Genomic DNA, 13,398 nt, shown 5'->3' on the forward strand with positions numbered 1-13,398 from the left:
TGTTCGTCTACTGTCCGCTCGTTTTTGGTGGGACCGGGGCATCCCAGCATCTGGAGGGTATATTCCCTCGTAGGGATGTCCCCGTCCCACCTGTCCTCCAACCAAACGCGGGACGAAGTGGGATCGTCCCCGTCCCGTCCCACTTCGTCCTCGCAACCAAACGCACCCTAAGATAACAGTGAATGCACAACTGTATGAAAAAAAAAGGAATTGTGGAGAAACTCAGGGCTCAATAATGACAAAGGGCAGATTTGGACAGCGCAACAGAAATGTAAAACAGGCCCACTGGGAAAACCTCACATGTTGTCTGGCATCTCACATGCAAAAAGTCAAAGCAATTTACTTTTGCTCAGTAAACTGCTTTGCTTTGGAGTCACTTGTCTTGGACTATCCTTTGGCAAGGCGCTGTCCTAACTCAGAGCAGTGTCCATGGTGTGTAATCCGTATGAAAAAAAAAAGCAAGATCCAAGGGGAACTTAACAAGTACAGAGGATCTGAGACTTTGGGCCATGGTGGTAAAAGTGCTATGTGTGTGTGGGTGGGTGGGGTATTGTTTTCTATTTTAGTTGTTTCAGACACCAGCACTACAGCAGTCTCTAAAACAAGTATTGGTGCATTCTTGAAACTATTTGGAAAATACATAAACAAAGTATTTTTTCCATACAAAGTTTTGAAGTTTGATTCAATGCATTCTAAAAGAACACCTATTGGGAACAAAGGCATTATCTGTACAACACTACAACTATACAATTATGACAAAACTACCCAGCTATAAGATGGAGAAACTATTTGCCTGCTAATGTATTTTCAGTGAACATACCTTACCCATGATGCTTGGCTGGCGGCTCAGTCCAACCCATTCATATGTTTTGCCATCAAAGTAACGGACTGTGTGCATTCCTGCCCAAATACCTGGATCAATTAGCAGCATTTCAGTTGAAAACATATAATTCTCATCGCCAAATAATATCAGAAATGTTTCATCAAGTTTTCTTAGGTTCCCAGGCCATGAGAATTCAACATGCTTAAGATCTTGATTTGTTCAATAGAATGCTTACTTTCTGGGAATCAAGTGACATAACATTAAATATTCTAGTCAAATAACACAATGTCAGAAGTATGCCAGACATGCACTAGTTTTTGTTTCCTTCTTGACTTATGGATGCATCACTAATTTTTAAAAATTATCAAGTTGCAGTTGATAGGATCCAATGCAAAGAAACTGTATAAAATCATTCAAACGGAGAACATATCAATTACTTTAATGTGCTTATTACTTCTAGCTTACTGATCAACAGCAGATCACAATAATATCAGTAAGGTAACCGAAAGTACAAAACACGAACATTAACTATCTTCAGATGTCTCACCAAACCAATTGCAGATCAAGATATCCAAAATAATGCTATCCCACCAGCACTCATTAAAGTTTGGCAACATATGTCTGAACGTTAGCTGCAAAATGTCATAGTAAGCATACTTCCTTGTCAAAGAGACGACAGGAATGAAAAGATAACTTATAAATTCCTTTCCAATAGAGCACCCAGATCTAACCTCCATAAGCTCAAAGCCAATCGACAAGACCCAAAGGAGAAGTTGATTCCGTATCATTACAGCTTTGCCCCACCACCCAAGGATATGGGCAACAACAAATTCATCAAACAATGTCTCCTATAATAGATCAGACAGTCTAGCTTAATAGAGTAATAGCAACAATATGATGACCAAAGCATGTGCGTCTTCACAGAATAGGAAAGTTCATATGGAAAATCATACATAAATATTTATGAACTTGTTTTTAGGGTTTTCTGGAACATACAGACGGCAATCAGCTCCATAAGATCTCTCCGGCAATTCTGCATTTGTAAAGGTTAACATTTATTACCAGCACTTTTTTTAAAAAAAAATCTTATATCTCCTGTGAATTTAACCAGAGATTTTACCGACTCCAAGATCAGGGTGAAGTTGTTTCATGAACTGGCGAGCATCGTCACGATTCTGGAAAATTCAGCGGCAAACAAGAGCCGGAGATTAGTTAGCCAAGATGCCCTTCACGCTGAAGTACTCAAATTAATCAATTCATTTGGACAATAAGAAAAGGATGCCAACAGAATAGTTATCCAACTGAACCGCATATGTAGATAACCTGGAAAAGAAGAAAGGTAAGAGCAACGAGGTAAACGATAGCCAGTCCATGCACTAGGCGCCAGACAGCAGGATGGGGCCTAATAAGTATCCTGTGACAAAATTGCCAGGGCACTGAATCAGTATCGTCCAAAAATGTCAGTACATTGACCTATATTGATGCACAACGGATTTATGGGAGCTGAAAATTGGCAATGGATTGGAATGCAATATTGCGAGGTCAGGGTGATAAGGAACAGAAATCTTGCAGCAGCCAGCAAGTACAGACACACAGTAAAGATGCCCTTGCCACCGTGTCCCTCTGGTAATTTGTCTACTGCCACTTCAAACAGCCTGATCCACAATATGCACTACACTACTGTGGCATGAGAGCAACATGACAAACGAAGCGCTGCACTTATAAAGCCCCAGTGTTTGATTTCCATTTAAAAAGAAGGAAAATTTACTCACGTTGAAGGTGCTTGAAGTGTGCAGTAGGCAAGGAAGACTGCAATCATAGCCCAGACACCCCTGGAAAGTTTCAGTAAGGGAAGATGAGTCAGCATCACCCACTCTCTCCAATCATTGTGCAGTGCTGTGAGGTAAAACAGCTCGAGTCCAAAATGCAGCATCCGAACGGAATAGTGGCCTGATTATCTTTTCCGTTTGGAATGGAGGAAAAGTAGCCTGCTTCTTCTTTTATTTCTACTTTTGAAAGTTCAGTGCTGCCTAAACAAGGTAATAATTTAATCTTGAGATGATTCAGCCATACCTCTTGATTGATGTCACGCTACTGTGAGCAGCAGCGCCTTCAGGATCAAGTGCTCCACTTGCCCAGCTGAAAGGGAAGAACAATTGAACCTGAGGTCAGATGAGATGGCACCACGAGAAAGTTGAAAGGAGGATGCCCCATTGTACGGTTTGGTATCGTATCCACCGCTCGACAGCCTACAAGTCACTCATGAATTGCATTTCCCGTGTGGCACGTCTCTGGGATAACTTGGGACTCGGGTTGGACAGTTAATGGTTGTACCTCAGATTTAGGTCCAAGCTTAATTGGTACTTATTCTTCCTCACATGAACATGAAGTGGCAACTCTTTTTTTTTCAGGGGGCAGTAAGAAAACTCTCGACGAGTATGATTATTTATCTTACTACTAGAAATAAATCCTCTCATTTTGCACTCACTTGAGTGCCTACGGAAAGTACTAATGTTTAAGACAACCTTTTCGAGCAAAATTCAGACAACTCCATTTGCTGGAAAGTTTCAGAACAGCTTTGGCATGAGATACTTGAGCAGGACTGTGGTTCTCCACAGCCACTCGTATTTGACGCGGCAACCCATCGATCATGCTCCAATTATTCAGAAGCTCGATCCTTTCGCGCAAATTCAATAAATTCCAACCAAAAGACTCCTTTTGGGGAAAGGAAAAATAAAACAAAGCCACAAGAGTACATGACCGCCTTTCAACTCTGACACTGTTGCAGCACCTGGTATCCCTGGCAGCTCTTGTACTTCCCCAAGCACAGGCCTTTTCGCACCCGTAAAAATTCCGCCATCAAGCGGGGCAGTACGACCGCGGAGGTAGTAGGCAAAGGCCAAACGAAACAAGGCTCTCCCGGTGCGCGAGGAAGGGAGGAGGAGGAGGAGAATTGGAGGGCGCTTACATGAGAAGGCAGGCGCCGACGAGGAGCACCGAGATGGTGTGCGGCTTGTAGAGCCACGCCGTCCACGGGTCGTACTCCTCGCCATCGGCCGCCGCCGACGGCCTCCTCTCCTCGCCGTGGCGCGCCCGCTGCTTCGCCTCCATGGCGCGTCTTCTTCAAGCCGAGTCAGGAGGAAACAGCCGCGAGCCGCCTCCTGAGCCTCTGCGACCAGCAGAAACCGCCGGAGCCAACACCTGTCAGGGAGGAAGGCCCTGCAAACCGCCAAAATTACCAGGCCGCCGCAGAAGCACCGAGTCAACAGGCACGGATTGCCGTTTGCACCCGGGGCGATAAAAAAAGAAAGATAAGAAAAAACGCGAGAAGCGCAGGCGATTCCACATGCAAGATGACGCCACATATGACATACCGCCGCCCCCGAGGAGGGAGGAGCCGAGAAGCCGCGACGAATTCGGGGGTTGGAAAGCGTATCCTAGCCGTACGTGCGGCTGTTGCTGTTGTTGCCCTACGCGATCCGACGAGATAGAGATACCATAATGGAAACGCAAATCGACGGCGCGGGACGCACGCCGCGGCGAGCAGGGAATTGGAGAGGGGAGGTGGGACGAGATGAGAGGGGAGGCGGGCGGGCGACGAGAGGTGAAAGAACAGACAAGGCGAGGGAGGGTGGCGGTCGCCGCGTCTTTAAAAGAGAGGAGGGAGGGGAGAGGGCGACGCGAGGCGCGATGGGCTTCCGTTAGTTTGTTTTCGACTCGGTTCCGTGGTTTTTGCGCGTGCCGGCCAGCCTCTCCACGAAACGCGACGCGTCCAAAGCCAGGCCGGAGCCGGAGGGTTCCCAGCACCAGCAGCGCCCGCATGCCCGGCGATCGGCCCGGGGGGCTCGGGAACCGGCGGCACGGCGCGCCGGCACCGCCGAAGCGGAGGCAGCCGCGCGGCCGCCGCCCCGGATGCCCCGCTGGGGGAGGGGTGGTGCCCCATGCGTGTGCGCCCCGGACGCTCTGGCAGGGTCCCCGGGCTTCGGGGGGGCTGGCGCTGGCGCCCCCGGGTAGGGCGGGTACTATTATTCGCCGAGGCCTCCAACTACTTTTGTTCCTTAGTATTTGTGCGCTTTCTCTCTGAAATCCAGCCCGATCGGGCGGCCGTGCACCAAGTGGCTTGCGGTTCACGTATTTGGGAGGACGGGTCTGCCGTCTGCGCTGCGGCGGCCGGTGGGTAATCAAAAACTATGCCAGTATGCCACCCGTGTTCCGTGGAATGAACCCGTAAAACCATCGAGCTGTTACTGCTCGGGTGATGATGTGCGCTAACCCGTCTGTTGTGCCTGCATGCTTTTGCCTCTTCAGTTTTCGGCCGGTTGTTGATGATGAAATCTGACATTGCATGTTTGATTTGGCATATTTTTAGTTTAGCATACTTCCAAAACATTTTTTTTCTGAAAAGAGAACAGGACATATTGTGCGCTGACGGTGAATGTTGGGTACACCTGAAAAGTAAAGTCAAAGTCGTCGAAAGCAGGAAGGCACCGCGCCGATAATTTACCTGCGGGTAAGAACAGAGCAAGCAGAGAGCTCGCTCCACGACGACGACGACGGGGCGAGGCCCGAGCGAGACCGAGACCCGGACGCCCCCCTCTCAGCCAGTGCGGCCTTGTCCGCTTGCCCCCCCGGCCCGCGCGCCAGTGGCCGGCCGCCGCGCCGAAAGGAGGGAGGAGAAAGCCCTCGCTGGCGGGGCGAGCGTGCGGGGTTGACTGCACGGCCACGATCGCGCGGGATGCGGATCGTACGCCAGCGGTGCGCTTGTCGCCTTGCCCCCGCGCGTGTACGAGCGGAAGCTCCCATCTCCCGGCCCCGGCCGTGCGAGTGCGAGCATGACCCGGGGCGACGGCCGAGCCCAGCAGACATTCGATGGTCGGGTCACCTCACCTAACAGGGCCGTGCCGCCGAGCGCTTTCTTCCGGTGTTTCTTTTGTTGCGGCCGCCTGTTTGCCGTTGGTAGTAACAGGAACGGAGGTTTCACTGTTCCTGAAACCTGAGGAGCAGGAGAACTCTGGTCCGGCCGGATGATCTCAGACAAGTTGTTTTGCATGGAACGATGATCTCAGGCACAAGTACAAATCTAAACGCGCAGTTTTGGTAAGAGTTTGGAGGAGCTCTCAAGCTCGAGCAGTATATATTTTTAAAAGATTGCATGATCTGGTCAAATTAGGTCTTGTCTTACAACAAGCAAATATACACGGTCTGATATTTATTTCGGCCGGATAGATACGTCGGTAAAGCTCTGGCCCCGATCACTCGGACCACATGGTTTTGGTTCCTCCGTGATTACATAGCCGGGAGGATATTCCTCGTTGCTTTGGCATCAGATTCTTGATATTATCGTCTAAAGATTCCACTCTTCGGCAAAGTATAAAGGGACACCGCATTGTTTTACGTGGAACCAGAGAAGCTGATGCCAAAGTTCAAACCAGAAACTCATCTTCTGGCTCAGAGCTGGTAAAGTAGAGTCAGTTGAATAAATTCAACACAATTTGAAATATACTCCGCCCTATATTTTTTAGAAAAAGAATATACTCCGTCCATCCCTAAATATAAAGTTTTTTAGAAATTTTATGATAAATTAAACATAGAAGGAAAAATCTTATGTAAGAGTATCTCCAGCAGTCTCCCAATAAATCTTTCCCAATAACTAAAAGCAGTCACGCCAGCTTTTGATTGGCGCGATTAATAACCGGTTCAGCTCTTGGTATGATTTATGCAATTAGTGATCTCTCACTAAAGTCAGTTTGGAATACAAGTATCACTAAACTTTATTCTCTTGATTTGATTGGCACAATTAATGACCCCCACTAAAATCAGTTTCGAATACAAGTATCAGTAAGCTTTTTATGATTTCTGAAAAAATACACCCAAGTACTCCATCCTTCACAAATTATAGGTTGTTTTACCTTTTCTAAATATATAATTTTTTTTGCTATACATCTAAATATATTGTATTCTAGATACTAGCAAAATTTATGAATATAGAAAAGCTAAAACGATCTACAATTTGTAACGAAGGGAGTATATTTGTATAATTTCACAAAAAGAGTAGATTTATGATAAGGGAGAAGACACTCGTGTAGCATCACAAAAATATTAAATTGCAGTTTTTCCTTCATAAATTGTACCCAAAATTCAATTGGAAGGCATCAAATCATTTGTTGAAGTATGGTCCTCGACCCATTATTCGTGTGCAGACCAAATAGCATATGCACAGTACATGTCACAGCTCACAACCTCGTGCGTTTGATTACACCAAGGATTCGACACGGCATTAGCACATGACGGTTAAGAACCCATCGGATTTGGACCACGGCACTAGCACGCAATGAATCAGGTCCTTTGGGAATGGAGGATGCCCACATAGAGGACTTTCACGCCCATGACGCGAAAACAGCACGGAATCGGGGCCAAATCGGGGCAAAGGAGCTACGGGCCGAGGACCACGTCTGAATCATGCGCGCTCGCTGGACGACGGTTTGCCGAAACAGCAGAAGCTTCGTCGTCAGGAAAAACAGAGAGAGAAGAATCCTCGATCAGGCCATCATTTATCAGGCTTAGGATCTGAGCTGCGCCAGTTGTGAGCAATGAATGATGCGTCTTGGTCCCAATTAAGCGTGGGACAGACTAAAGGTGTCGCTAAAATTATTGGTCACCTAAGTGTGTTTTTTTCTGAAACACATTGCATATGAAGACACTTGTAAATACGCACGCACATTTACCCCTATAATACACGCACGTCACTCTACATTTAAGCTCATTTTGCATCTATGAATTCGTGTAAAATCACCGAAACAAGAATTGTTTTTATGCATACGCGGATGAAAAAATGTGTCCTGGTCCTAGCTCTATGAATATGTCCATATCAACTATCTCCACTTGTACAGCCTCAGTTGCATTTTCTTAAAATCCAAACGTCAGTCTCATGTGAAGGTTCACTTGCATCCATCCATACAACTAACCAAACAATTTAAAATTAATATATCCACCCATGCAACTAACTAAATATCTTTCCTTCATAGAATAACCGAATACAAGCTGCTCAAGATATTCTCATTAGAGTAATTTTACTGGCGGTCATTAAACTTGCCCTGAGCTCTCATTCCGGTCCTTAAACTTACCCCGAGTTCTCATCCTGGTCCGTTACTATCAAAATGCACATGAGTCCTTAAACTTGTCCCACAGTCCCATTTAGAAAATAATTGGTGTGTATTGTTTCTATCTTTTTAGGATTTCAAATCAAGTTCTAATCCCACTCAAAATTGATAAAAACGTTCATTAGGAAATCATTACAGTGACCAATAATCTTGGATACAAGATTTAATGATTTTTAGAGTTATTATTTTAACATATTTATTTAATAATTAATTTTATTTTTGAGATTAAAATGAATATGAAAACCATTTAACTTTTGTTCTAATTTTTTTGACAAAATCACAAAAAATAATTTGACTCTAGGTTATTTGGAGATTTTTATATTTCACTCTCAATTCGTGATGATTTCTCCTTAATTTTTGGATCAACTTTGAGTGGATTCAAACCTTGTTTGAAATCCTAAAATTCATAAAAGTTTTTTCTAAATACAAAATACACATTTTAAAAGTATATGGACCTGGATGAGAGTGAAGGACAAGTTAAGGACCGGTATAAGAGCATGGGACAAGTTTAAGGACCGTCATGTGCATTTTAAGAGTCCCGGGATCGGGATGAGAATTCAGGATAAATTTAAGGATCAGAGAGCTCGATACAAGTTTAAGGATCCTTATGTTGAGAGTACCGGGATCGGAATGAGAATTCGGGATAAACTTGAGGACCGCTGGTAAAATTTATTCTCATCAGAAGAAAAGCCAAATTTCAAATATTCTTCCACGCGGATCGCGTAGACTACGAGAAAATTCTATTATGCTACTCCGGGTGAGGAGACTTGTGGACACATTGAAGAGCTGGTGACTTCTGTGCGCACACGGGCAATTGTCGGACCTGGATCAGGTATGAAAGAACCAATGACCAGGCTGAAACAACCACTATGCCTACTTCCTGGTGGGCAAGTGGAGATGGATGCTTTGTCATCGACCTCCCAAGGTAGGAACCGTCAGGTTTGGAAGCATAAAATGGGCAAATGGGATGCAACAATGCTGCTTCTTCAGAGCACACTATAAATTCTACTATTAAAACCATGTCTAGCGATTGTGCTATATCAGTAGGGCGTGAAATAGGCAAAGGTTAGAATTTTTGTGCCTAGAATGAACTCTAGTGGGCGCGCTTCGAATACGCAAACTATGATGTACCAAGCTTTGCTTTGTTTTCACGGAAATAAAGCGGAGTCTGATTGGTTTGGCATCAAAATTTGCCGAGCCAAATCTGGGGCATGCCAAAATATGGGCATGACAAAACTTTTGTGCCAAAATCTGGGCAAGATCTTTAGGATATCGTTTGATTGGGTGTCAACCAAACAAGTGCCAAAATTTATGGACTTCTCATTTTGGCTTGGTAAATATTGGAAGCCAATCAAGCAGGCTCCTAGTTTCTTTCTTTCTATACTGCGGGTGTAAAACATAATGAACTCAGGGGCGTGTATGTAAAATAGTCATCAACACATGCCCGTGGAGAGTCGAGCCGCCCAAATCGAAATCTCTGCCCCCTCCTACCTCCGCCACCGAATCTCACGCGAAAAACTTGTCACCGCGATGGCGGCGGCCGGCGGCGTCTCCTCCGACGATGTTCCGATCCTCCAGGCGGAGAACCTCACGAGCAACGTCAAGTCCATCTACTACAGGTCTTTGTCTCTCTCTTCCTCCCGCTTCCTCCCCACGCGCTCGATCCGATCTGGAGGTGCGCCCAATTTAGTGTTAGGTTTGATCTGGATTTAGCGAGATCTATTGGATTACGTATTCTAAACCACTTGGTAATTTATGTACTCCGCGAATTGGAGTCTGCTAGTAAAACTTGCACAGTAGAGTGTTCAAATGTCGATCAGAGAGGAATAGGGAGCTATGAGTTGATGATTACTGGAAGCATATTCTCTTACAATTGTGATGTGAAGTTGCAGTCATCCTATCTATAGACTATACAACAATTTTATGACCGGTGAATTGGTGCTTTTTATAGCTGCCTGGTTGAATCTGCTACATTGAATTAACTGGATCTACTTTCTTCTTCCTGCTATGTTATAAAGCCATATTGCTAGGAATAGGGGTTTGATTTTCCACAATGCTTGACGAATACTGAAATTGCAGTAATCTTACATATTTATCTATCATCAATCATTCGCCAAAACCTTTTTCTAGGTTTACAATTAACCTTAGGCCTTAGATTCACTGGGAATATCTGTTACGCAATAGGTGTTGTGGTATTATTCTTATGCTTGGCCATAAGCTCCAGCTTTATGTTCTTTAACATGGTATGATGCAGGGCATATTTTACACTTGTGTGGAATAGAATCAACTAAGTTGGTTCTTGGTTGAACATGTATGCATTATTCCTTAAATAGGCTTCAGGCACAATGTAAAAGTCACGAAGAGTATTTTCTGCATGACATACTCTTCAATTTTCCCTTTTAATTCTTCAGTAGGGCCTTTCTAGTTGAAGATACTCGACTGATTTGCTATTTTTTTTTTCAAATGATGGTTGTCCTAAACATGAGGTCTTTTTTATGTTACAGTCGAACATTCCTGTCGATCATTGGTGGGGTTGTTGCTGGAATATGGGGATTCACAGGCCTGATGGGATTTGTTTTCTACTTTCTGATAATGATGGTTGCATCTATTGGGCTTTTAGCTAAGTCAAAGTTTTCAGTCCAGACATACTTCGATAGTTGGAACAGGATTTTAATTGAAGGAGTTTTTGGCAGCCTTATGGTAAGCTTTTTTGCTGCATGTTGATATTCTGTTGCTTATCATGCTGTTTAATGATGTTCTAATGTTATGTATTTTATTTTGCAGTCCTTCGTGCTGTTTTGGTCGTATCCTTTGATGATATAAACATTCTTGTTCACAATATATTTTTTCTTCACGTGCTTATTAGATTGTTAAATAAGCTGAATTATTACAAATACCTGGGATGGTAAACTGATATATTCAGAATCTAATGGCTGAATATTGAGCAACATTAATATTTTATCTGCGTTTGTCAAGCTGGAAAAGGAATGAAAATTCCATATTTTAGACAATCACCAAAAAGAATTCCTGCACCTGCAGCTTATTTTCCTACTTGCGAACCTCTTTATGTGTCTTTCCCTGGTCTGTTTTCCAACTGTTTTAGTTTGAGTTCTTTTTTTGATTGAGTTCATCCTTGACAAGATACAGATTTGCTTATGACATTGTTCACATCTTCTGATGGACATAGAAAGAGCTGCTCTCGAAAGATTGAAAGCAGACGTGGGATTTCTCCTGATATCGCACATGCCATGAGCTCATTATGTACTCAATTTTTGTATTGGTAATTGATATGATCTTGAGTGGGACCTGTACATCAGCTTTGTCGGTGTAGAGCTGTACTTTAGCAAACCACAGAACTGATCTAGCAATTATTTTCTTGGATGATTTGTAGCAATTGTCATTTGTCATTTCCAGATGGTACTGAAACTGATGTGGATATAAACCTTGTTCGATGGGCAATCAAATTTTCATCGTTATGGCATTATTATCGTGCGAAATGTATTAATCGTTTGTGCATTATCCTCGGTAAGATTTGTGTTTTGATGTTTGCTATGCATGGAATACACACCGTCTAAAATAGTTCAAACTGACTTGTCCCTTTGCGGCTGTGAATTCTCCATCTATTTCCAGATAGAAATGAATTCATCAACTCCAGTAATGCGGCATAATGGGCCGAATTTACTACACGGGCCTTGCCCGGATCCAAAAACTTCCAAACGCATCTTCTTCCAAAACCCAACTCCATGGAGCGCCGCATCCCGCAGCCAGAACCCTAGCCTCGCCGCCATGGCCTCCACCATGCTCCGCTCCGGCCACCGACTCTTCCTTCGCCGCCAGCGCCTCTCCGCGGCATTCTCCACCGCCTCGGCCGAGGAGCTTATCGACGTCCGCAAGCTTCCCACCGACTACGACCCATCCACCTTTGACCCGTCCTCCCCGTCCCGGCCGCCTCCGTCCGACCGGGTGTGGCGCCTCGTCGAGGACGTCTCCTTCCTCACCCTCGCAGAGTCCGCAGCTCTCTCCTCTCTCCTTCTCCGCCGCCTCAACATCCCCTCTGCACCCCCAATCGCCATCCTCAACTCCGCCGCAGGGCTCGGCGGCGGCGCCGCCGCCACGGCCGGCGCGGCGGGGGAGAAGGCTGCTGCGGCAGCGGAGAAGACGGTCTTCGAGCTGCGGCTGGAGGCGTTTGAGGCGGCGAGCAAGATCAAGGTGATCAAGGAGATCCGGTCGTTCACTGACCTGGGGCTGAAGGAGGCCAAGGAGCTGGTGGAGAAGGCGCCTGCGGTGATCAAGGGCGGCGTATCCAAGGAGGAGGCTGAGGCGATCGTCGAGCGGATGAAGGCTGTTGGCGCCAAGGTTGTCATGGACTGATCGGAACATGCCATTCAATGGTGAGATCCTGCAAATTTATGCTCCATTTCAGATCAAATTTTAAGTGCAAGGATGGATGATTCATGAGTGGCATAGTGAAATGTTGGGCAAATTATATGGCGTCCTTTTATAGATTTCGAGTGTGTTGGTCGAATGAGTTGTGATCTTCAAATTGTATCAACCACTCAGTCATTGTGTTGTGGGATTGTGACATTAGTTGTGAGCTGGTGGGACAAAAACAAACTAGTGCATTGCTATTTGCTATGATGATTAGCAATCATCGAGTTGAAATGACCTTGTAACTTAGTTCATTTATAATTTGTAATAGAATACTGTCGATTTTAGACAAAGATGCCCATGTGGGTAACATTGTGCACTTCTTTCTGTGAATTACAGCACACTGTTTCATCTTGACCAGAAGTAATTCTTTCATTGAATCAATTTTGTGATATACCGGTACTTAGTTACCGTGACTTTAGCATGCAACTTAGCTGCTGTTGCTATGTGCAGGTGCTGTTGACAATCTTAACCAGATGATTTTCGTGTTGGCCGGCTCCATACTCTGCTCAATTCACATGGTTGATGGCTGCATCCAGCTTGGCTCGGCACTGTAACTGGAATTTTGAGCCTCAATGGCCTTCAACTATTCATTAAATCATGTGTTTCCTCTTATTCTGTTGAGGAGTAGCCTAATCACTAGCAAGAGATGTGGAATAAATTACTTTGAAAATTGAGATAAACAGCACGAACAGCAGCATGTGTAATGCTACTTTTGGTTGGCAAATATTTCCGCATGCCTCTATTCTGGTTGATGTCATGCCTGTAGCTGAGGCGCTTAGCCTGAGATGTTTAGCGTTTGACCTCTGTATTTGTGCAATGATTGATCATATGAATTGGTATGTAACTGACGATGGTTATGGCTCGTGATTTAACACATTCGGTACTTCTTGGAGCTGTATTGTACCCTCAATATTGGAACTGAAACCCGTACATTCTTTCTGAGATTTTAATCCTGTGTTGTGTGGTTTGATCATATGCCGGTGA

General features: G+C 44.9%; 3 protein-coding genes across 4 annotated transcripts in view; 2 read left to right on the forward strand and 1 right to left on the reverse strand.

The window, feature by feature from the left end:
* Positions 1-4,758, reverse strand: part of LOC101767818 (CDP-diacylglycerol--serine O-phosphatidyltransferase 2) — a 6,695-nt gene extending 1,937 nt beyond the window's left edge. The window contains exons 1-10 of one of the 2 annotated variants that reach the window (XM_004961236.4): positions 4,198-4,758; positions 3,792-4,042; positions 2,897-2,962; positions 2,596-2,655; positions 2,147-2,237; positions 1,944-1,998; positions 1,777-1,856; positions 1,555-1,671; positions 1,371-1,455; positions 821-900 (exon numbers count right to left, since the gene is read on the reverse strand). In XM_004961236.4, coding sequence (XP_004961293.2) covers positions 821-900; positions 1,371-1,455; positions 1,555-1,671; positions 1,777-1,856; positions 1,944-1,998; positions 2,147-2,237; positions 2,596-2,655; positions 2,897-2,962; positions 3,792-3,934 — 777 coding nt within the window. In that variant the 5' untranslated portion in view covers positions 3,935-4,042; positions 4,198-4,758. Of the gene's footprint in view, positions 1-820; positions 913-1,370; positions 1,456-1,554; positions 1,672-1,776; positions 1,857-1,943; positions 1,999-2,146; positions 2,238-2,595; positions 2,656-2,896; positions 2,963-3,791; positions 4,043-4,197 lie in introns of both variants that reach the window. The other variant, XM_004961235.4, reaches the window with a different exon arrangement.
* Positions 4,759-9,425: 4,667 nt separating this feature from the next.
* On the forward strand, positions 9,426-11,467 carry LOC101768761 (ER membrane protein complex subunit 6). Its single transcript, XM_004961237.3, has 4 exons — positions 9,426-9,602; positions 10,488-10,683; positions 10,768-10,787; positions 11,131-11,467. Exons 1-4 carry the CDS (start codon positions 9,514-9,516, stop codon positions 11,159-11,161), a joined length of 336 nt encoding a protein of 111 aa, XP_004961294.2. The 5' UTR covers positions 9,426-9,513; the 3' UTR covers positions 11,162-11,467.
* A 214-nt stretch (positions 11,468-11,681) lies between these two features.
* LOC101769168 (50S ribosomal protein L7/L12) lies at positions 11,682-13,324 on the forward strand. The gene is made up of 2 exons (XM_004961238.2): positions 11,682-12,374; positions 12,865-13,324. Exon 1 carries the CDS (start codon positions 11,770-11,772, stop codon positions 12,352-12,354), a length of 585 nt encoding a protein of 194 aa, XP_004961295.1. The 5' UTR covers positions 11,682-11,769; the 3' UTR covers positions 12,355-12,374; positions 12,865-13,324.
* The last annotated feature ends 74 nt before the right edge of the window (positions 13,325-13,398 follow it).

This window comes from Setaria italica, chromosome III (genome assembly GCF_000263155.2).
Source record: "Setaria italica strain Yugu1 chromosome III, Setaria_italica_v2.0, whole genome shotgun sequence".
NCBI classification, from domain to species: domain Eukaryota; kingdom Viridiplantae; phylum Streptophyta; class Magnoliopsida; order Poales; family Poaceae; genus Setaria; species Setaria italica.